This window comes from Schistocerca piceifrons, chromosome 6, assembly GCF_021461385.2.
Source record: "Schistocerca piceifrons isolate TAMUIC-IGC-003096 chromosome 6, iqSchPice1.1, whole genome shotgun sequence".
NCBI classification, from domain to species: Eukaryota; Metazoa; Arthropoda; class Insecta; order Orthoptera; family Acrididae; genus Schistocerca; species Schistocerca piceifrons.
In genome coordinates, this window is record NC_060143.1 from 367,190,193 (window position 1) to 367,214,558 (window position 24,366).

At 38.0% G+C, this 24,366-nt stretch overlaps 1 protein-coding gene across 1 annotated transcript in view; it reads right to left on the bottom strand.

Annotated features, from left to right (window-relative positions):
• Nucleotides 1–24,366, bottom strand: part of LOC124802490 (low-density lipoprotein receptor-related protein 1) — a 735,000-nt gene that overhangs the window by 8,245 nt on the left and 702,389 nt on the right. The window contains exons 72-75 of the mRNA XM_047263305.1: nt 18,531–18,750; nt 11,291–11,524; nt 5,881–6,060; nt 821–947 (exon numbers count right to left, since the gene is read on the bottom strand). Coding sequence (XP_047119261.1) covers nt 821–947; nt 5,881–6,060; nt 11,291–11,524; nt 18,531–18,750 — 761 coding nt within the window. The remainder of the gene's footprint in view (nt 1–820; nt 948–5,880; nt 6,061–11,290; nt 11,525–18,530; nt 18,751–24,366) is intronic.

Here is a 24,366-nt window from a genome sequence, read left to right on the forward strand (position 1 = left end):
AGTGGTTTCTTCCATCTGATTGCATGCTGTTACAAATGTCTTAATCTCAGTGGTGAATGTATCAAAAAATAGTGCAAGTGTATAGCTCATGATGCCATTGTGTATATGTTTTTGGCAATAAAGCTTCCATGTGAAAAACAATGACAAAACTTACTTTTGGAACATTCTTTGTACTTGGAGGAAAAGTATCTATTGACCTATTCAGTTAATAGGAACTTTTTATTTACCTATTATGGGTTGGTGTGGGGGATGTCCTTGTGGAAAGAGTCACAAAGTATTTTTAAACTGTGTTGTGTTGAGCAGTATGTTCCCAACTTAGTTGACTAAGATTGCTGGTCAGCAGAGTTTGCAATTTTGATTCATACTATTGGCACCTATTTGGTGAATGAGTTACACAGAATACTGCATTATAACAACAGCAGAGTTCATAGGCGATATGGCTGCTTTCACAGATGACTCCATTTGTGGTCCAGAATAAATTACCTAAAACAGGTATAAGGTAGAGGAAGGTGGATACTTGGTATAGTTCCTACACCTGAGTCGCATACAGGATTATCATCTGTGGGATATCAAGTAAGAGAAGCATAATGAATTGATCACAATAATACACAGATTACATGAATGGCAGAACATAACTTTGATATCCTGTGTTTGAAAACTATAGTCTGAATTTGAAGTTAGCAAGCAGTATCATTAGCTTTATTATGTGACTGCCACACACACAGCACTTCACTTTGAAGGTGTGTAGCAGTTTTTCCTTGTAATTACTGTGATATACTTCTTTTTCTCTTAAATAATTTATAATGGTAAAACTGCTTACCTTATCTGCATCAAGTGTAAAACTCCTATCCAGAACATCTCCTTCATCTTCAGCATCTTCACGCAAGTACATAGGATTACTTATTTCCACATTCTCCTGCATCCTAGTGTGCATGAATGGCTTTCCGCTACGAATAACAGAAATCATAATCATTATTTGTATGTTTCATTATTTGTTAAAGATGAGATTACTTAAAAGAGTACGTTAATTTCAATGCTGCTAAAATAAGACAATAAATATTTATCATTTATCATAGTACATCAGTGAGCAGTCTCTTCATTCTAATTTGCCATATCCATGCAAAGATGGAGAGGAGAAGTATCTAATTATTAGTAAGAGTTATAAATCATGGCCTCACTTGCAGTAAAAACACTGCCATCTGTCAGCAACTGGGAACCTAACACAAACCATGTAAAATGAGACTATAACAGGAGATAAGTTAACTAGTGAGTAAATTAAAATGTATGCAGTGGGAAATACCAACATAACAGCAGTAACACAGGTGACTAAACCCTCATAAATCAAAACACAATTACAAGAAATATATATTTTGTACCACTGACTACCAAACTGATGTGGGCCTGTAATGGTATAGTTTTCTTTTGATACATCCACAGGTGTCATTGAATGCTGTGTTGGAGGGGCATGTGGCCAGCATACTGTATTTACTCGAATCTAAGCCGCACTCGAATCTTAGCCGCACCTGAAAAATGAGACTTGAAATCAAGGGAAAAAAAAAATTCCCAAATCTAAGCCGCACCTGAAATTTGAGACTCGAAATTCAAGGGGAGAGAAAAGTTTTAGACCGCACCTCCAAATGGAAACAAAGTTGGTCCACTGCAATATGAGACAAAATTTAGGTCGAATGAATGATGATACAGCTACAGTAGTTTGGTTCGAGTCATAAGCTTAGCAGTTAGGCATTGCTATGCACCAGGCGCTCCATTCGTATTTATACGGCTACCCTTCCGTTTTCACGAGCTCTGTCTGGTTTGAAGTGATTCCTTATTTTTCTTTGATCTGATAAGTGCCGTTCTCTTTGGTATAGGTTTTTACGTCACTCTAAGCTGAAAATTCATTATTGTACTGTGTCATGCATTGTTTGTCGCATTCTGATAATGAGTGTTTACGGCCTGTCGCCACTCATGGCATGGCTTGCTTTTGTGCGCGTTACCGCAGCTTACAATAAAAAAAAAAGAGAGGAACTGTCTCATTAGTGAAACAATGGCAAGAGAATGCTATTTGTTGTTACTTACACTGCTGCTTTCTTTGATAATGACGAACAAGAACTAAATAACAGACTGCATATGATAGAAGATGTTCTAAACGAGAGTTTAGCAAAAACTTTTCTCCGTTTGAAAATCTTTGCAGACGCCTCTTTAGTACATTACATTCTGCACATAAATTAGAGTCATCTTAGATTTAAAAATCTAGTCAGTTGCCGTGCTTCATTTCTGACTGTATCACTATTCGGCATAAGAATAATATGAATATAAACATGACATGATATGTATATTCTTCCATGTTTGCTGTTGTCTCACTCTAGTTTCATAGTTTATTAGGCCGACAGGATTTAAATGAGATAGCAGCAAACACAAAAGAATACATGGCAAAATGTTTACACTCATATTATTCTTATGGTGAAGAGAATACTGCATGTGATTCACAATTCATAAAAGTTCCTATTAGCAACCACCTCTTGTCACAGGTAGGAAAAAATTCAGAACATAGAGTTAGCCATATTGACAGACAAACATCCCACACAGTCTTTCCAGTCGGATTTTCGTAGTACACTGAAAGGCTCCTACATTCGTAGATGAACAATACGGAATTTGTATTTACTTCATTGGATAATGTATGAAAATGCAGTGGTCGAAACTCGGGGCGGAGAAAATACCTCGTCTTCCACTTTTTTTTAAAAAAATTTATTTACTGACGCAGAGGGTTTTGGTGCCAGTATTTACCCTTGTGCCTGTAAAGCATGCCTGTGTGACGCTACATATATTCGACGGCAGATGTCAGTTGTGGCGGTACCTACCAACATTTTTCAGAACTTCCGCTTACTCTGCACTCGATTCTAAGCCGCAGGCGGTTTTTTGGATTACAAAAACTGGAAAAAAGTGAGGCTTAGATTCGAGTAAATACGGTACTGCTCTTCTGGCCCTATGTCAGTTTACAAGACTGGAACCGCTTCTCCTCAATCAAGTAGCTTCTCAGTTTACCTCACAAGGGCTGAGTGCACCCAACTTCCCAACAGTGCTCAGAAGACGGAATAGTCACCCATCCAAGTGCTAGCCCAGCCCAACAATGCTTAACTTTCGTGATCTGATCGGAACTGATGTTACCGCTGTGGCAAGACCGTTGGTTTTTGCAGTAATGTAGTCATATGTATTAATGACACAGTGTGGTTCCAATTTAAAAGATTTTCGTGTGCTTCAGATTCTAATTCTCATTAATATCATTCATTCGCAGTCTGCAATGCATCCTGTTCTATTCATAAATTGCTGATTATCTTCACAAGAAGCTTCGGCCTACTATTTCATACTTTACAGTTTTTTACATAATAATTTTATTTGTCAATATTAAATTATATTTTTTGTGTCTTTTAACAATGGTATCTATGAAACAGTACACCATCTATATGAGTTGGGCAGTTCACAATTGTTGAATATTTCTGTTATCAAATTCTGAAGAGAATATCTACACAATGGTGCAATGCCAGACTGATTTTATATTGCTGCTGTCCTCCCTTTTCAATCTCTAATGATCTCACTGTCAACAACATGTTGAATATTAACCTTCATTCTGTTTACTATTTCCTTCTTTCGGCTCCTTACACTTCTTGCTGGTAGCATTACCAAAGCAATGACATCACTTTTGTTGGTTACAACAAAATTAAGTTCCTTTTAAGTCCCCATTAATATAAACAAACGTTTGAAGACAAAATCACCTTTGGTTTCGAATTGAGTGGTACAAGCAACAACAATTGTGATTCTGATACTTACTGGGAACCATATTTCAGCAAGTTTCTTGCCTACATATGCATGAATGAAATTTGTTCCCGATCCTCAAAAAATATTTATGATATATATATGCAGCAGTTCTTTCTCTGGTTATTGGTGATCAAGCTTCAAGCTTTCTATCAGCAAGAAAGTTGCAAGAAAGTAATCTGGACTTTGCTTCAGCTGAAGCTTTGCTCTTTCTCCATCAACAGATCGTGTAGCCACTGGGATACAAACCACCGCCAATAAGCAATAGATTGACATTGTTACAATTCATATCACAAAAGCAATTAAACCAATGTTGAATATTCTACAGTGCCCACAAAATCATCAGAGCGTTTATTTATAAAATAGTTTTTTGTACCTCTGTTTTGGCTTAAAATGACCTGAAAATAAATGTGGGATACTTTTGTGATCCTTGGAACACTCTTTCCAACCAACCACACCGTTGCTTCTTTACAGTGGACACATAATATTCGATTTTTCATTGGATTTTAGAAGCATATTATTTACTCTAGGTAATTTATACTTGTTTTTAGTGATATCTTTAAAGTGAATGGTGATCTCGATATTTTTGATGGTAATAAATAGCTTCAATTATCTACTGTTGAACTTTATGTCAAAATTTTACTGTTTTACAAAACAAGTTTTTCTTAGAAAGGCAGAAAAAATATATGTAAATAATTCCTACATTTCAAATTTTTACAGGCTCTAAAGCCTCTCTCCGTATATATCTATTGACATCTATTTCGGCTGAGGCCTTTTGCTGTGGCTGACTGGATTGCCTCGAGATGAAATATCTAAAGCACCTCAGAAATTAACCATTAATACCCTCTGGAATCATTACACCAAACTCCCCTTCAGTTATGAATATAACTGAGGGAGATAGTTTGACACTTTTTACTGTCTTTTAATTTTTATATATTTTTATTAAGTTTGGCTTTTAATTTTTATGTAAGGTTATTTCTTCTCCTTGATCATTTAACAACTTGTGTAGAAATTTTTTCAGTTTATCTCGTGTAGCTAACATTTTGTTAAAGTCTTACGCCATACTGATAATGGGACCATCACAGGTCAAGCAACAGTTCAGTTGAAAACTGAAAAATTATTTCAAACCTAAAACAAATGAGACTGATTTGAACCTTGCACCTCCTAGATATGAGTAGAATATATCTATGCTACTGTGACATCTTCATTTATGATAAGGCAGAGCATGCAACTTGATGTTTCATTTGTTTGTAAATTAAGCAGCATCATTTCAATAGTGGAATAGTTTAGTTAAAGGTATGATGTTTTAACAACTGAACTGCATCTTTATATTAAATAATTCACTGTTTAGGATAACTGGGCTTTCTAGATACTATTCTTTGCAAACACCTGATATTTCACTGTTTTACAACAATACAGTTCAACAAAAATTACAAATTAATTTCTGCTTCATATTTGGGTGAACATTTTAATTCAACACCAAAGTCCTATATTCTCCAAGAGAAGAAGCTCGTACAGCTGTCACAACGAGACACATAATCCTAACTTAAATGTTATAGAGACTGTGAACAAAGTAAATGGTGCAAATTTATAAATTATCGACAGCTAAACTAGACTTCTCAGCTAGCTTTGATGTTACAAATAAGAATTACTAAATGTATCAGAAATGCAGCATTAAAATGTATAATATTTTCCTTTGTTTCATGCAAATGATGGGCTGCAAAGTTTTGAACACAATAGTTTCATTTCCAAATACAACAAATTTGTTTATGCCAAGGTACAATATGTTATGACAGGAAATTTGAAGCCCAAAAGTGTAAGGCAATTAAAATAAATAATAAAATTCGCTACATGAAAGAGTAGTAATTGCAGCATCTCTTGAACATTAAAAAAAAAAAAAAAAAAAAAACCCTTACACACACACACACACACACACACACACACACACACAGAATCTAAATTAGTAATATTTTTTTAAAAAATAATTTATTACTAATATACATTGTAATATCTTTTGGACAAAACCTCTTAAAATGCCAAAAGCTCTACAGCACAGAAATCTTCACTTACCCACGTCGTCCTCGGAAAACAAAAAATGCAGCTGCGGCAGCAATTAATACCAACAGTGTCACTACAACAATCACAATCACAATAATAACAGGCTGCCTATTGTCCTCTGCCTTGCCTGGTGTGGCTGTACCTAAGCTGACTGGCGTCTCACAACGTGCACCTCCAAATTCTGGTGGGCACCTGCAAAATTTTAATTGCTCTGGATATAAATGCTGTACGATAACATATTAGCAGCATACATGCAGTTTTAAAAGGTGAAAGATAACTAAATTTGCCACTATCAAAATGCAATCCTAGAAAACGGAGTGCTGAGATTACTACAAATATGTAAGGTATCCATCTAGCATATTTCCCTGTGTCTACTCTTTGAATGAGTATTTAACACAGGATGTGTGATTTACAACAGTTGCTAGTAGAGGTAGTGCTTGAAGCTTGCATGGATTTATTACATGCAGTAAGAATAGTGAACCTGCTACAACTCAAAAGAGAAATGATGATGTATTAATGTACCAAAACTTGGCAACAAGCAAGTTACTGGCAATGCTGCCTAGGAAAAGGATAAGTAATGACAATAGTACACCAACAAATGTTAAAGCAGGATGGACAGGATCAGAAGATGACAGTGTGGAAGAAGAGTATAGGTGAAAGAAGCTGTTTAAGTTGACCAAGCTCAACAACATGTACTACAACTGAACGGTTGAGCTTACAACAAGCAACATGCCCATACACTAGGATCATGGAAGTCACATAGCAGAGGCAAAAAATGCTTGCATGCTTGTGTGTGATAGGTCATCCAGCTTCATGCCCACTGTCACAGGAACTTGTACATTAATAGCAAAAATAATTTGCTGCACCTAACAACAATTTAAAATCAGAGATGGAATAACAATAATACAAAATGGATAGTTTCTTACTCCCCACACACAGTAGACACTGTGTGGCAGACAGGCAGTGTGTGTGTGTGTGTGTGTGTGTGTGTGTGTGTGTGTGTGTGTCTTCATTTGAAGGGAAACCGTGTCTGATACTTTATAATATCGAACAGTCTTCTTTTGATGAGTCTGTCTGCCACTCAATGCCTCCTCTACATGGTGACTAGCAATCTACCCTATTTCACATTGTTGTAATCTATAGATAATTCCAATAACAACCAACAAGAATAGATTAGCACTAGTTGTAATTTGCTGTGAGTGTTCTTCACAGAACTAACCTGCAATGGGTGCTTCTGCCCATTAATATGCACACTGGAGAAGAAAACTGGCCTCCCCCAGGAAACCACATGCCAATACAGTGTTATACAGCCTCCTATGCTTAATAAGGCCTGAATTCGGTGAGGAAGGGAGACTAAGGCCAATCATTGATGATGAGGTCCTAATAAGACAGCGAATTGCAGGAATTTAGATTACTACATTTCACCTGCTGTTCCAAATAGTCCCTCATATTGTCTAGGGGACAATTTGAGCTGTGATAAGCTGCCCAAGTTTTCGTCAGACCAGGAACGTAGTAGTGTGCAGTTCTTTGAACACATCTGATGTCACATTGGAAGACAGTGCAACCCTCTGTTTCCCTATTTATATAAGGGTTATCCAGATAGTAATAGACATTTTGGTCTGTCATGGCGGTGGGCAGAGCTGTGGCCACCATCTCGGAACCATAAAGTTTCTCCACTCAGTACGCATCTAGCGGTGGTAGTGTGTAGTCTGTGGCTCTGCTACTTTGCTTTGTGTGACATGTTAAAACCTACGCTGCAACAGAAAATCCCGCCACTTGTGAGGTGCGTTCTGTGATTAGGTTTTTGTTGGCAAAAACTGCAAAAAAATTGAAATTTCTCATGACCTTTTGTCATGATAAATGTACGGTGTGTGTACAGAGATGGAATAATGAGTGAAAGCCAATGGTGCATTGGTTTTAAACATTGCTGTACCAATGTTCATGATGACTGCAGTGGTAGGTCTAACTTTGAGACTGACAATCTGGTGATGAAAATCACTGACAAAATTCATGAAAATCATCCTTTCATGATTATGGAGCTTTTGCAATATTTTCCCCAAATTTCACATAGTTTGATGCATGAAACTGAGGTTACTTGGTTACCACAAATTTTGTGCTAGGTGGGTTCCCTAAATGCTAAAGGAAGACCACAAAAAATGGAGACTGGCTGCAGCACTGACCTTCCTCACAGATTACAAGAAAAATGCTAATGAAGTTATCAATTGTATCATAACTGGGAATGAGACTTGGTTGAATCATGTCAATTGTCAAACAAAAAGGCAAATGACAGAATGGAGGCACACAAATTCTCCCAAGAAACCAAGGAAGTGTTTGCAAACACTGTCAGCAGAAAGATCATGGCTGCCATGTTTTGGGACTTTTAGGCAGTGATTCTTGTTGATTTCCTGGAATGTGGTACAACAATTAACTCAGAGGGGTACTGTCAGCCACTGACGACATTAAGACAACACACGTCCATACACTACCAACCGTATCGCGAGAGCTCATATGGGGTTTTGAATGGGAAGTGTTTGATCGTCCACCGTACAGCCTGGATTTGACATGGTGCAACTATCATATCTTCTCAGCAATGAAGACATGGCTTGCTAAACAACACTTTGACACTGAAGCCTAACTGTATGCCAGTATAAACCAGTGGTTGCAGTCACAGGTGGCAGATTTCTTCAGATTGAAAAACTTGTGCCGTGTTATGATATTGAATGGCTCACATTTGAATGGCGTTTATGTATAAAAATAGCTGAGAGCGTACCTTTAGAAAGTATATAACAAAATGTGGTTTTTCCATACCATTATTTTTTTATTTAAAAACATTCATTACTTTCTGAATAGCCCTCACAGTGCAATGATCAGATGTGGGCATGGAATTTTATTTATTCTTGTATCAGAAGCATACATATTATACACAATTATGATGATTACTTTTGCCCAAAACTTTGTCAGTTCCAATACATTTCTGTTTCTTGATGAAGTTTATCTTCTGTGCAGGAGGCTGGGAACAGACAGCACTGAAGCATATGATAAATAGTCTGGTCTTCTCCACATTCACACTGAATATCATCTTGATCAGTGTAGCTCCATCTTGCCAAATTAACCTCTGATCCACCAACTCCAGATCTCATGCATATTCAGGGACTTCCAACTGTCCATACAGGAAGTTCCTGCTATTGGGTGTTACGGATTGGTCATTTGTGTATTGGATGGTTAACAGAGAGGGCACACTTCACTGCAAAATGAACCTAACCATGTTGCTTAATATACAAATGTGTCTATTTCAAGAATATTGGAGTTACTCAAATTCAAGTGGAAAATGTATTCCACTTTTGCACGAAAGTTTGCCACTGCCGTATTGCTCCTGTAAATTAATCTTTAAGATCATGGCTGTCCACAGTAGCATTTTCCAGCTTACGTGTTGTTCACTGAAGAGGCCACATTCACTAGGGATGGCATATTCAGTCATCACAATGAGCATTTGTGGGCACCATAAAATCTGCACTGTGTGCAGCACCACATGGCATATTGCTTCACAGTCAATGTGTGGGCAGTTTTGGTTGACGACTGCTTAGTCAGGCCATAGCTTGGCCTCCATGAAAAGTCAAATGTCTCTGGCACAGCATATGGTTCCAGCATGATGAGATGCCTGCTGATTTTGGACTGGCTGTTCGTAGGCATTGATTGTTTGGGCATGGTGGCTCATAAACTCATCAGACTTAACGAACCTTGAGTTATTTCTGTGGGGAGTCATGAAGCCTCTAATGTATCACAATCCTGTGGAGTCTGAAATGGATCCCACCACAAGAATCATCTATGCAACTGCTACAATAAAAGAAAATTCCAGAATGTTCGAACATGTCCGGCAGTCAGTGCTCCGTCGGTGTCACATACGTGTGGTGTCTGATGGTGCAAACTTCGAGCATCTGTTGTAACACTCTAGCTGTATTATTCATGTTGTACACCATGGGTAATGAGGGGGTCCAATAAATGTTTCAAATGAATAACTCCTTTCTGATCTCTGCTACCACTTAGCTACATCTGCATCTACATCTAGATCTATACTCTGCAAACCGTGGTGAGATGCATGGCAGAGGGTACATCCCATTATACCACTTATTATGGTTACTTTCCTGTTCCATTCACATGTGGAGTGCAGGAAGAATGATTGTTTGAATGCTTCTGTGTGTGCACTAATTATTCTAATCATCCTCACACTCCATATGTTGTTAACAGACTTACTAAGGATAGTTTACATCCATCTTCAAGAGTCCTCCATTTCAGTTCCTTCAGTTTTTCTGCTACACTCTGCACTGGATCAGACAAACCTGAAGCCATTGATGCGGCCCTTCTCTGTATACATTTAGTATCCCCCTTTTAGTCATGTTTGGTATGGGTCCCACACACATGAGCAACATTCTAGAACCGGTCGAACAAGTGATTTGTAAGCAATCTCCTTTGTAGACTGATTGCAGTTCTCCAGCATTCTACCCTGAGGTCTACAACCGGCTTTACCCACAGCTGAACCTATGTGATAATTTCTTTTCATATCCCTTCAAAGTGTTACACACAGGTATTTGTATGGGTTGGCTGATTCCAACAGTGATTCACTGATGTTGTGGTCATGGGATACTACTTTTTTCATTTTGTAAAGTGCACAATTTTACATTTCTGAATGTTTGAAGCAAGTTACCAACCTCTGCACACTTTGAAATCTTATCAAGTTGTGAATAAAAATATATGCAGCTTCTTTCATACTACGCCATATATGAAGCTTCAAAGTAACCAGTGTGCTCTTTCAGAGGACTGACTAATATCCCATTTCACATATGTGAGCACTTTCCTTTGTAATGCGATTTATGGAACAAAAAAAAAAAAAAAATGTGCAAATGAAAAGATGACAGGTAAGTAATAGCCTACACACTACTTAAAACAATTTGATATTTATTTAACAAAATTACGAAAAGAAAAGTTGCCATTCACCATATAACGGAGATGCTGAGTCGCAGATAGGCACAACAAAAAGACTGTCACAAGTAAAGCTTTCGGCCAGTACAGCCTTCATCAAAAATAGACAACAGACACACCACAGTGCTACAGTTGCGAGACTGCAGTCAAGTGTGTGTGAGTTGCATTTGCATTTGCATTTGCATGAGCGTGTGTGTGTGTGTGTGTGTGTGTGTGTGTGTGTGTGTGTGTGTGTGTTTTGTCTATTGTTGATGAAGACCTTACTGGCCGAAAGCTTTATTTGTGACAGTCTTTTTGTTGTGCCTATCTGCGACTCAGCATCTCTGCTATATGGTGAGTGGCAACTTTCCTTTTCAAATATTGTTACATTCCATCCTGGATTTTCCAGCGTTTGATATTTCTTTATAAATTTGTAATGCCAAGTAACATATTTCTTTGTACTCACAAACATGCATGCTGAACACTGCCGGCCTGAAGATTGCAGGTACCACCATTTAAGCAAAGTCCACGGCACGCAGTTGTTATTTTGATTTCACACCGTAGACCTGTCCATCCAAGTGGACAGATGCATGTTACAGGATGTGTTACCTCTTCTTTCTGACAAGTACCACCATTATGGCAAAATTCACTGCAGGGATCAACTTCACGACAGTCTGCCCCTCTGTAGCCTTCGCGACACCTGAAATGCAGCATTGGTTTATGCAGCAGGAAATCAAAAATGGCGACTGCTAGTATAACTAAAGATACTATAACTTTTTACAGTAGCTGATTTCTGTCTGGGTTCCTTTATACATTCACTTTAGCCTGTGCAACTACAAATGGTATAAATCAGAGTTGTGAAAAGTTTATTGTAACCAAACTGTACAGATTTTGTTTCCAACAGCTGCTGCTCTTTGTTAATGTATACCTTGACCTGTTTCACATCCTTGAAGATGGGATCTACATAACATTATGGAAGAATATTAGGTGTGTGTGTGTGTGTGTGTGTGTGTGTGTGTGTGTGTGTGTGTGTGTGTGTGTGTGTGTTTGAATCCTACATGACAAGAAAGCCCTTGCAAATACTTGTACACTGTAACAGACATACCTTTTTATTTTCCTGTCATGGCTTCTATTTATCTTTTTAAACTTTCTAAGTATAGTGGGAATTAGTCAAGAGTGGTGGCAGGAGGAACAGGAGTTCTGGTCAGGTGCATACAGGGGTTATCAATGCAAAGTCCAATAGGGGTAATGCAGGACTGGGTTTTATAATGAATAAGAAAAAAGGAATGAAGGCAAGCTACTAAGATCAGTATAGCAAAAACATAACCACACCCAAGATAGATATGAAGCCCACATCTACAACAGAAGTATAAGTTAATATGCCAGCTAGCTCCACAGATGATGAAGAGATTGAAGAAATGTATGGTGAGATAAAAGAAATTATTCAGATAATTAAGGGAGATGAAAATTTATTTCTGGTGGTGGGGAAGGGGGGCTAAAATTCAATAGCAGAAATGGGAAGAGAAGGAAAAATTGTAGATGACTATGGATTGGGGGAAAGGATTGAAAGAGGGAGCTGCCTGGTAGAATTTTGCACAGAGCATAATTTAATCATAGCTCACACTTGGTTTAAGGATAATGAAAGAAGGCTGCATACTTGGAAGAGACTTAGAAACACTGGAATGTTGCAGATTGGTTACCGTATTTACTTGAATCTAAGCCGCACTCGAATCTAAGCCGCACCTGGAAAATGAGACTCGAAATCAAGGAAAAAAAAAAATTTCCCGAATCTAAGCTGCACCTGAAACTTGAGACTCAAAATTCAAGGAGAGAGAAAAGTTTTAGGCAGCACCTCCAAATCGAAACAATGTTGGTCCATTGTAATATGAGACACAATTTAGGTCGAATGAATGACGATACAGCTACAGTAGTTTGGTTCGAGTCGTAAGCTTAGCAGTTAAGGTTTACCAGGTAGCCATTGCTATGCGTCCGGTGCTCCGTCTGTATTTATACGGGTACCCTTCCTTTTTCACGTGCTTCGTCTGGTTTGAATTGATTGCTTATTTTTCTTTGATCTGATAAGTGCCATTCTCTTCGTTATAGGTGTTTACGACACTATAAGCTGAAAATGCATTACTGTACTGTGTCATGCATTGTTTGTCGTGTTCTGATAATGAATGTTTACAACCTGCGGCCACTTGCAGCATGGCTTGTTTTTCTGCACGCTACCGCAGCTTACAATTAAAAAATAAAAGAGAGAGAGAGGAATCGTCTCATTAGCTAAACAATGGCAAGAGACTGCTATTTGTTGTTACTTAACACTGCTGCTTTCTTTGATAATGATCAACAAGAACCAAATAATAGACTGTGTATGACAGAAGATGTTCTGAATGAGAGTTTAGCGAAAATTTATCTGGCATTTGCCAGGAGCAAGACAGGGAAATTTAGGAAAAACCTAAATCTAGATGGCTGGACAGTTGAGAGACTAAAGAGACATTCATGGGAAAACAGGTTGTAACAAGGCCACTGGGGTAAGAATTATGACAGTCAGCTGTCCTGATCAAGATAACGGAGACTTTTAGTCTGATGTGACGAGCAAGAAGATTGTGAAGATTGTATACAAAGATGATGACAGGAGAAACTATGCTCGCAATCCATATTTGTTTAAAATTAAAGATTTAAACTCTTCATTTTTTTAGTATTGCATAACATGGAGGGCAAGACAAACTGGCACATGAAGCAAATACTCGCACACAACTAACAGTCAGAAGACACCCACAGACAACACACAGATAAAACTTTAGTTTTAGCTGAGAAAACATTAGTTAACACAGCTATCCTTTTTAACATCAAGCTCAAATTTACCAGTCACCTTATTACATTTCTGGTATTTCTATAGGGGTCCATTAGTGTTTGTTTTGCTTCTGTTGCCTACAGAAGAACAGTAGTAGGAAGATAGCTCTCACAGCGTATGTTGGCTAACATTTCTTCATTCATTTGTTAGCGAATACAAAGAAGCTCCAGTAACAGTAACATGTATCAAAATATTAAAAAAGAAAGTGTTAAAACAAACAGTCATACACAGTGCCTCAGTTAAAGATAATATGACAATAAAACATAACATGTTGCCAATATATAATTTACCACAGAATGGGTTGGGTTGTTTGGGGGACAAGACCAAACAGTGAGGTCATCGGATTAGGGAAGGCCGGGGAAGGAAGTCGGCCGTGCCCTTTCAAAGGAACCATCCCGGCAGTTGTCTGGAGCGCTTTAGGGAAATCACGGAAAACTTAAATCAGGATGGCCACACGTGGGATTGAACCGTCATCCTCCTGAATTTACCACAGAATGGCATCATCTATATTCAAGACATAAATGACACCAATAAGAAATAATGTACGACCAACATAAATTGCAACTCAGAAGATAAAAATGTATAGATGAAAGAAAAAGAAACTTGTGTTTTGCAAAAGTACATTTTAGTCTAAAAACTGTTTTACTCTACAAATAATGTACAAGGGATGATCAAAGCCTAGGGTTACATGGCTGATATACCTGGAGCTTCATCTGTTACAGGGACATTAGTAATGTGCAGAAATTCTGATGCTTGAGGTTGGCAACTGCGCAGAGTTTTCTCAGCCACCCACTACCTAGAGTGTTAGTTGTAGGTAAACACAAAAGGGGACCAATTTGGAAAACTGGTCTCGCAAAGAAATCTACATCCACATATATAGTCTGCAAACGGCTATCAAGTGTATGGCAGAGGGTACATCCTGTTGTCATACCAGTTAATAGGGTTCTCCCCATTCCATTCAAGTAGAGAGTTGCAGGAAGGATAACTGTTTAAATGCCTCTGGGCATGCTGTAATTAATCGAATCCTGTCCTCATGATTCTTATGGGATAGATATGTAAGGGGTTGTAGAAAATTCCTAGAGTCAGCATTTAAAGCCAAATCTTGAAAGTTTGTAAATATTCTTGCTCAAAATACTTTATGTCATCTTCAAGAGTCTGCCAGTTCAGTTTCTCTTCTCATTTATTCGATTTCTGTGGGTGAAATATGTAACAGCAGTGGAAATTCTCTGGCAGCTGGTAGAGAATTACAAAGAGACTCATATCTTGTAAGCATGTTGCAGAATGACATCTTGAAGATTTTGGCCGGTAGAGAAAATGTCATCAACAAGGATTGCAGTTGTCAATCCAGCATGGCATCAACAGATGTGAACACAGCTCACAGGAGTAGCTGAATGATGGTCCATGTGGATCACATTATGGGGTATGATACTAGAATATTGTCTGGAAACATTTGTGTCATTGTTCACAATCTTCTGCAGTATTGGAAAGTTCGTTCCTGACAGGTTCTAAGAAAACTGTCCACCAACACAAGCAGAAGTACAAGGGGGCAAGTCTGCAAATTTCCAACAGTTCTGCACAGAAGGGCACAGTTTTTCGAACTGCATTGTCACAACTGACAAAACATGGATTTACCACTACACTCCCAGCAGTAAGCAGTTGTCAGTAGAGTGAAAACACCCCTCATCTCCGATGACAAACAAGTGTAAGGTGATGCCAGGAAGATGATGGCCTTAACATTTTGGGACAGCACGTATGTCAAACTCATGGAGTTTTTGGAAAGAGGAAAGACAGTGACCAATACTGCAAAACCTTGACACAATTTCATGAAGCAATCAGGAGGAAGTGGACAGGATTTTTCAAGATGACATCATCTTCCTCCATGTCAATGTATGACCTCTTACAACCAAGGAGACCACCACACTGTTGAAGCAGCTTCGCTTGGACACCATTGACCACTTTCCCTACAGCCTGGATCTCGCCTCAAGCATCTTTCATTTTTGTCCTTACTTGAACAAGCAACTAGGGGGCCAACGATTTGCTTCCAATGAGGATGTGAAGCATTTCACAACAACATAGCTGAACACATAAGGACAGGATTTTAACCAGGAGGATATATTCACAACCTATCTCATGATTAAAAAAAGAACTCATTGCTTGTACTATCAGTTGGCTGTACTGGTTGTATGAAATTAAAAATACACGTTTTGCTGCAGGCTTTTAATTTTAGTTTCTAACCACTTCTCATAGTAACAAAATCCACAGTGTGTGTTTATTTCTGTACAGGGGAGCATACATGACAGTCAAAAACAGCCATGCTCATGTGCTGACTTGCAGTTCCAGATAGTTTGAAAAAAAATACTTCAATTGACAGGATGACAGTTACAAAACATTTACAATCAGATGGGTCCCTGTGCAAATTGCTTCTGATAAGTAACAAATAGTTTTAGTTTGTTAAAATCACTTCTTTATAACTGTTTTCAATCTGAACATGCACATGATGACTGGAAATTGTTGCTTGAACAAAGTTCTTGTTTAACTACACTATCAGTGTTCAGTCACCAGACTATCATAGCTATCAAGGTTTGTATTCACTGAGGACATTTTAAGATGAAACAACTACACAAACCTGATTTGCTGGAAAGGGATATGTTGAGATTCACTGGAAGAATACTAAAAAAGTATTATTCATTCAGAATCCTGACAAGCGTGACTTAATGAGAAAAATCAGAAAAGATGTACATTTTATCATGGGGTTGTTTAGTCACTGCAAGAGAATAACAAAAATACTCCATAAACTTCAGTGGCAGATGTCAGTATAAAAAATCAAATGTTGCATCATTGAAAGGGTCACTATAAGCAGCAATTTCAAGAGGAGTTAGAAAAATAATACTGCCTGTAACACATCTTTTATAATGATAATGCCAGTGAAATCAAAGAAATTGCACGTTGTACAGAAGAGTATTAACAGCCACTATTCCTGTCAATTATCTGTAAATTGAACAGGTAGGGACAAAAATAATACTAGTACACCATGTTCTGACTATCACAAGTCATACAGTGGGTTTTAGAGTACAAGTGTAAATGCAGAGGCTGGGGAAAAAATAAAATAAAATAGGTGGGCTCACATTCTATGAATTGATTGCTTAATGCAATGCCATGAGAGCTACTGCACTTTCTTTTGAGTACGCAATGTTCAAAGCTTAATGCTTCTGAGAAACGCAAGTGACCAAAATTGCAGATTTGCTGGAGTCTTTTAGTTACACATTTGTCTACGCCATAAATTCAATAAAAGTTTTACCTCTATCATGCAGCGCAAAGTCCAGGAAGGAATAACAACAGTGTGGGAAAGAACAGACTGCTACTCACCTCACAGAGGAGACACTGAGCTGCAGACAGTGTACTGACTGCTTCCCACTTCTCCTTATTGATGGCGACAAACAGTCAATTCTGCAAGGCTATTCAATTTCATGCACACAGCCACTCTTCGGCATGATAATATTAGTTGCATCAAAACTCACGTGAAAGTATTCATAGTAATAGGCGGTTAACAATAGCCAAGAATAATAATCATTCATTACAAAGGCAAAGAAAATTCTTTCAAGTTGTTAATATGTGTGACACTATTTGCAAGTAAGTTGCATGCCCAATGCTATTAATCGCAGTGTGTAATTAGCACTATGCTTTGCCCAGCGTAAACTTTCGCGCTATGGAAGAAGCCAACAGTACAACACACCTATGTAACTAAACAAATTTATAGGGAACATATGCTGACCTTTGACTGAAAATACTACTTTATGTTTTCAGATGGTTCAGTAATCCATTAGTTTATCACACAGGTTTGTTCAGAGATTATTTTACAAATTTATTTTGTAGCAAGACTTACCAGATCAGAGCATTATGTATTCGGATCACAGCAACTAATTCAGTTAATAGCCTGTTTGTCAAAAAATGATCGGTCTAACTTTCTCTCTCAAATAACACAAACGCTCCAGCTTTATTTATTAGGTGAAGCTTGTAATATTTGAAGTTAAGCTGTTCTGGTGTAATAGCAGTTGATGGCCACTAACCAACGATGCTTTAATGGCAGAGCTTTGCAAAGCTAGAAAAATTCTTATTATTCAATTCCATATCACAGGAGGGAAATGAAGGTAAGGGAAACCATGAAATTAACAGTTGATGTATTATTTGAACACATTCACAAAATACATACAGCTTCAACAAGATGATAATTCCATCACTTAGTCAGATACGCTAGTACAGTGATGATCTCTGTCTTTCTCGAGAGCAGCAGCCGAATCAGAATGAACAAAAGTTAACACATAAAAAGAGAAGGTTTCGATGACATTACTTTCGATGTTCTGTGATACTACTATCACTGTAACACACCCTTTTTCAGCACAACAATTTACACTGCATTTCATTCAATATTTATCAAATTAACAGGGGACAGTACAACAGGTACAATGAAAAGAGCACTAGAAATGTTTACCTTTAAGACTACACCCTTCATCAGAAGAAGAAAATACACACACATTCACACAAGGCACACACATCACCTTAGTACCCATAGATGGCTGTGTCCATGTGTGTGTCACTTGTGTGAATGTGTGTGTGTGTGTGTATGTTTTCTATTTCTGGCACTCTTTTTCACAGTGTCTGTCCATGAAGCAATACCTCCTCTAGGTGGTGAGTAGCAACCTATTCTTTCCATGTTGTTATTACCTCTATCAAGATCATAAGTAACTACTCTGCACATGACTGATAATTATTTATTATCTGAAGATATAGTCGAAAGCTCTAAAATGAAACTCATAATGAACTGTGAACTGTAAAACAAGTGTAAAATACAAACCGACAGACAGTGCGATCATTGACAACAGAACATGTTCCACCATTGGCACATGTACTGGAAGTACACTGTGATACTGTGTTGAATTCACATTCTGGGGGGCATACGCAGTTTTCTTCACCAGGTGAGCAATTGCAGTCGCATACAGCTTTTTCACATCGCCGACCTGTGTACCCTGGCTTGCATTCACAGACACTTTCCTTTGCATAAGCACGGCATACCCCTGGAAAAAATAAATAAATAAATAAAAATAAAATAAAATTTGATATTACACACCATTCACAGAGTGGGCTCTTAATATTAAAAATATTATAAAATTAATGATACGGACATTTTCCTCCAAGTTATTTTCTTCCTTAGATATAATGGATGTACGTCTATAATTTACAATATTACTTGCTTAAGACATTTTTCAGTTAATTTTTTGAAAAGGAGGCAGATTTATAGGGAATCTAATTCTTACATTTTTGTTCTGTTTCAAAGGACAGGGAACATCCTTTTTATTACATGCACTATTTTGATGCATAAAATATTTTACAGTGACTCTGTGTTTTCGCTAAAAGAGGGTAATTTTCAGGTGGTTCAATATGACAGAAATTTAGTTTCTAAATATTGGAGAAAGTGTCTTAAGTGCTTTTGAAAATAGCTCACACTGCAGAAAAAGTATCAGAGATACTTTCCTACTGTAGTGATGGTAAACATTTGTACCTTAGTTTGATCATGTTAGTATAATATTTACAGCGTACAGTGCAACAATCATAAATATTTTAAGCTTGGGATTTCAATTTCCTTCATTGTTTGTTTGACAAATTTTGAACAAGTCCTTCTGATTGCTATTTTAACTTTTACTTTTTAAGTATTTCTATGGTCAAATACAGTTATATAGTCTGAACAGTACCAATAGAACTGTTCGATTATGAAAATGAAAAATGGAGACTAACACACACAAAACTGCAGAGGAGTTGCTTCAAACTAGTTGTTGCTTGATTTCATTTGGTAAAAAAGTGAAAAGAAATTTTAAAAAGACATAACACTGGGAAGTGAGGGGTAAGGGACATGTGTGATGAAAATAAATAACAGAAAGAATTTCATAAGGAATTATCACAGACAAGGCAGAAGCTGATGGCAATGGAAGTTTAATGTGTGGCTGACTTAATATTACAAACTGTTAAAGAAAATGGGAAATAAATATTACATTCGCAAGTAAAGTGTATATTTACATCTCCTGCAAATTTTTGTGGGGGTCCACAGACAGCATAGTTTCTACTGTGACTGCTAGGTGTCAGCAGCAGCCAACATAGGTGCGAAAATTTGTAATTACTGTAAATGTTTGTTGTTGTTACTTCATAGACATTAACTAGCATATGTGAGCACTATACTACACTATGAATGTTGAATTTCATTATGATCTTGTGTTTCATATGTTTGCTTGTCATGTAAATTGGACATGAAAGTAATTTAAATAAAAATATCATCTGCTTACTTATATATTTGAATATAACTATTATTTTTCAATTTATTTTCTTCAGTAAATATTATTGAACTGATATTCCATCTCTGTGTCCAGTTTCAACACTACAAATAACAAGATTGGTGTGTTCAAAGGAGGCTGTACTATGACTGCTAGATGTCAGTAGCAGCCGACATAGGTGTAAAAATTTGTAATATAAATGTCTGTTGTTGTTACTTCACAGACATTAACTAGCTTACAAATGTTGAATTTCACAATGATATTGTGTTTTGTATGCATACTAGTCATGTAAACTGGGCTTGAAAGAAATTTGAATTGAAATATCATCTGTTTACTTGTGTAGTTGAATGTAATTACTATTTATTAATTTCTATTCTTAAATAAATATTACTGAATTGATGTTTCATCTCTGTGTCCAGTTTCAACACTATAAATACCAAGATTGGTGTGTTCAAAGAAGAATGTACAAAAACAATAACAATATTTTGGAAATCCAACTACAGATTTCTACAAACAAGTTATAACTTCTGAAAAAACACAGAATTTATGAAGGTAATGGCAGATACCTACAAGACCAGCACTAAAAGTGTTAAGTCTGGATGGATGGTAAATGCCATGAACATGTTGGAAAGCATGTTTATATATTCAGAATCAGAAGGAGTGTGGTCACAGAAAGCGAGGTGGGACAGGGATTTTAACAATGCAAGTGATGAAATAAATACCAAGAGGTCTATTACTGTGTTGCAAAGTGCATACACAATCAGAAAATTAAGTGCTGCCCTTATAAATTGTGCATCCAATGAAATTTGTTGTAACTGAGACATCAGTCTTGATTTTACCAATATGTAAAGATAGTGAAATTTGAATCTTTTGACAGATGATGTGCAAACTGCTGCTGGTTGTTTCCCCTTATAATAAGGAAGCTATAAGAGTTTTGCAGTTTACTTATGGTGTGAATATTTTGTTCACATTCTATCCCATCAAAATCTTAATTATAATTAATTGCTATGGGCAGTCTGTCTGCACACAACTAAACTTATAAACAATTGTAGCACATTTGTCTCAAAGGGCACACTGCTGCTGACCAAAGGCAACTCCACCCTAAACCTAACGTTCACTGAACAGTAGTATTATAAGAATATGTGGTCAGCACACCTCTCTTCCATCTGTTAAAGCAGTTCTTTGAAACCCGACCCACCATTTATGTACAAGCAGATCATTAACTACTGTTGTGAGGGACAACCAAAATTTGTTCCAGTCCTCCAGCCAAAGGAAATTCCTTGTCAGTATCAATGATAACCCTTGAATCTTGCAGAGGCTGTCAGAAAAGCTGATGGCTGCTACACAGGAGGATAACACAATACCTTGTTGCTGGGCATTGTCTTGCGTATAACAGAAGCTACCTGGCTAATACATCTTGCCAGCTGAATTATGTGGATCCCAGTCACAATACCTCCAGTTACAGATTTTTAGGACGGGAACAAGATCCCAAACAAACAGCTGGCTATCAACATCAACCTGCTCCTAATTTCTTGTCTCTTTCCACTTCTCAGCTTTATTCCACACCTTCACTTCCACATATTTTCCAATTACTTGATAATGACTGTGATGAGGTAAGTACATCGGTTCCCGTCAGAGGACTGAAGTTACGTACTGTCAACAGTGGCCAGTACTTGGATGGGTGGCCGTCAGGGTGTGCTGCATGCTGTTGAGAAATTTGTGGTAGGACACATGAAACAAGTCCCTCCATTGTAACATCTGCTTTCACTGGTACCATGATTTCCTACCACTTGTTATCTCTCACCTTCTGTATTAAGATAGCCTATATTTCAGTATCAATGTCCTGGAATTCTCAACTGCTCAAAAAAACGTTTTGGACTATCCTCAAGATTACTATAGCCTTTTTCTTTATCTTTAATCATAAACTTCTAAATATTCTTTTGACCACAGGAAACTGCTGAGTACAGCCACTTGTGTAATGGAGATAACAGACTGTCCAGGAACATTAAGATGACGACCTGCCAAAAGCCTGAATAACCACCTTTTGCAGTGTGGGCATGCAGGAACAGAATCAATGAGGTTCTGGAACATACTGTGGAGCCAGTGCTGATTCCAGTGCTGTGGCCAGCTGTGCTATGTTTCGCAGTTGAGGATCCATGGCACAAATAGCCCCATTGAGGTAGTCCCACAGATTCTCAACTGGGTTTAAATAAGGGGCATTTGGTGGTTTGGGAAGTGTGGTAAACTCATCCTGGTGCTCTTTGAACCATGCATATTCACTGTGAGCAGTGTGACATGTTGCACTGTCCTACTGGTAGATGCCATCGTGCTGACATTAACAAACTGTATGTCACAGTGGACATAGTTCCCAAGGATAGATGCATACTGGTTTTGATGTATTGTGGCTTCCAGAATGATGAAAACACCCAGAGAATGCCACAAAAACATCCTCTGGCCTGGACCTTCTGACAATTGTTGCACAATGTTTGCTTTCAGGTGTCTCACGTTGTACATACCAGTGGCCATTTGTACATGTCATTTGAAAAGGCCACCTGACTCCACTCAGTGGATATCCACCTGTGGCTCTGTTACAGAACTTCCGGCCTCTGATGCTGATGAACAGCAGTCAGCATGGGTATATTAACCAGGCACCTGTTGCAGAGGCCCATATGCAGCAACATTCGCTAAAAGGTCACTGAGAAGACAATGTTGGTAGCCACTTGGTTCATCTGGCTGATCAGTAGCTCAACAGTTGTACACCTATTTGCCCATGCACATATCCATCCCATCATTCAAGGCTTTCACCCATGGCCCGTGATGCGCTCTCGTTGCCTCAACATTGGTTTCAGATAGTACCATTTTACCACGCACAGTATATTTTAACCACAGTGGCACGCGGACTATTTTTAAACTTAGACATTTCAGAAATGTCTCCACCCCTAGGCCCTAAAGCCAATGATCATCCCCTTTTGGATGTAAGATAAGTCACTCTACTTACAATCACTTTGTTTCCACATTACAACAATGGCTACGCTGTTTTCCGCATCCTCACCACTTACTTTATATGTCCTCTGTGGTCGTTGCAAGTTGATGTTGAACATAGGTGGTGGTCACATTAATGTGACTGGGCTGTATAGTAAACATGATTTCTCAGTGCAGTTAAAGCCTGCTTAGCTGAGTGGCAACATACTTACCTACCATGCAGCAGGCCCGGGTTTGATTCCCAGTCAGGTTGGAGATTTTCTCCGCTCGTAGACTGGGTGTTGTGCTATCCTCAGCCTCATCCTCATCATCATCATCATCATCATCATCATCACTGACATGCAAGTTGCCCAATGTGGCGTCATCTGCAATAAGACTTGCAACTCGGTGGCTGAACTCCCCCGGAAGGGGCCTCCCAGCCATCAATGTTATACGATCACTTCATTTTTTTCTCAGTGTGATTTGGCAGAGGATACTGCCTGAATGGTGAAGGGATGCTCCACCTTGTGTACACTGTTCTGTCTGCTAGCCAGCCTCATAGGGTTCTTTCAAACTTAGTGTGAGCACACGTTGTCATGTTACAGCAAGAAGGGTTGTGAGCATGGAACGTTGGCTACTGAATTGGCAAATACCACAGCAATGTCGTTTCAACATTCAGTCACTACTGTGAGAGGCAAAACTCACTAGACCTGCTTCACAGTGGTTACCTGCAGTCAGCAGCTTCATCTGATGACTGGTACTACTAGAGATCAGAAATAAGCTCTGTATACTCACTTTAAACTCACTAGTGTGCCTTTCGATGTTATCTCCAAACTCGCTGTCACCTTAAGCAAATGTCTAACAGCTATATTGACATAGACACACTTTTAAGTCCATGATAACAGAACAAGAAAACAGAACGTAAGTATGTAGTGTATTCTCTAAAAGTGATTAATAATTAAATTAAATTTACGCTCATGTTCAAAAAGTCCATGATGACAGAACAAGAAAACAGAACGTATGTAGTGTATTCTCTAAAAGTGATTAATAATTAAATTAAATTTACGCTCATGTTCAAAAAGCTACAAAAATTAATAAGCTATGCATCTCGCTACTAGCCCATAAACATAAGTTGCCATGACCAAAACAACACACAAACTGTGTACTTATTAGTCGTGGAGGCATAACAATGATTTTGCTCTGTGTCCTTTTTCATTTCTTGGAGTACATGTTTCCTCATGGTGGAGGTGGAATAAACAAGAATACTACCATTTTGTTTGCAATAGATAAACTTTTTTAGTTTTTTGTCTGAAGTGTGGATGATAGCTCTGAACTTTTTGCAGACATCACTGTTCTTCTTATGGAGCAAACCTACAATTGTATACACTGCTTCACTTAATCTTTGTC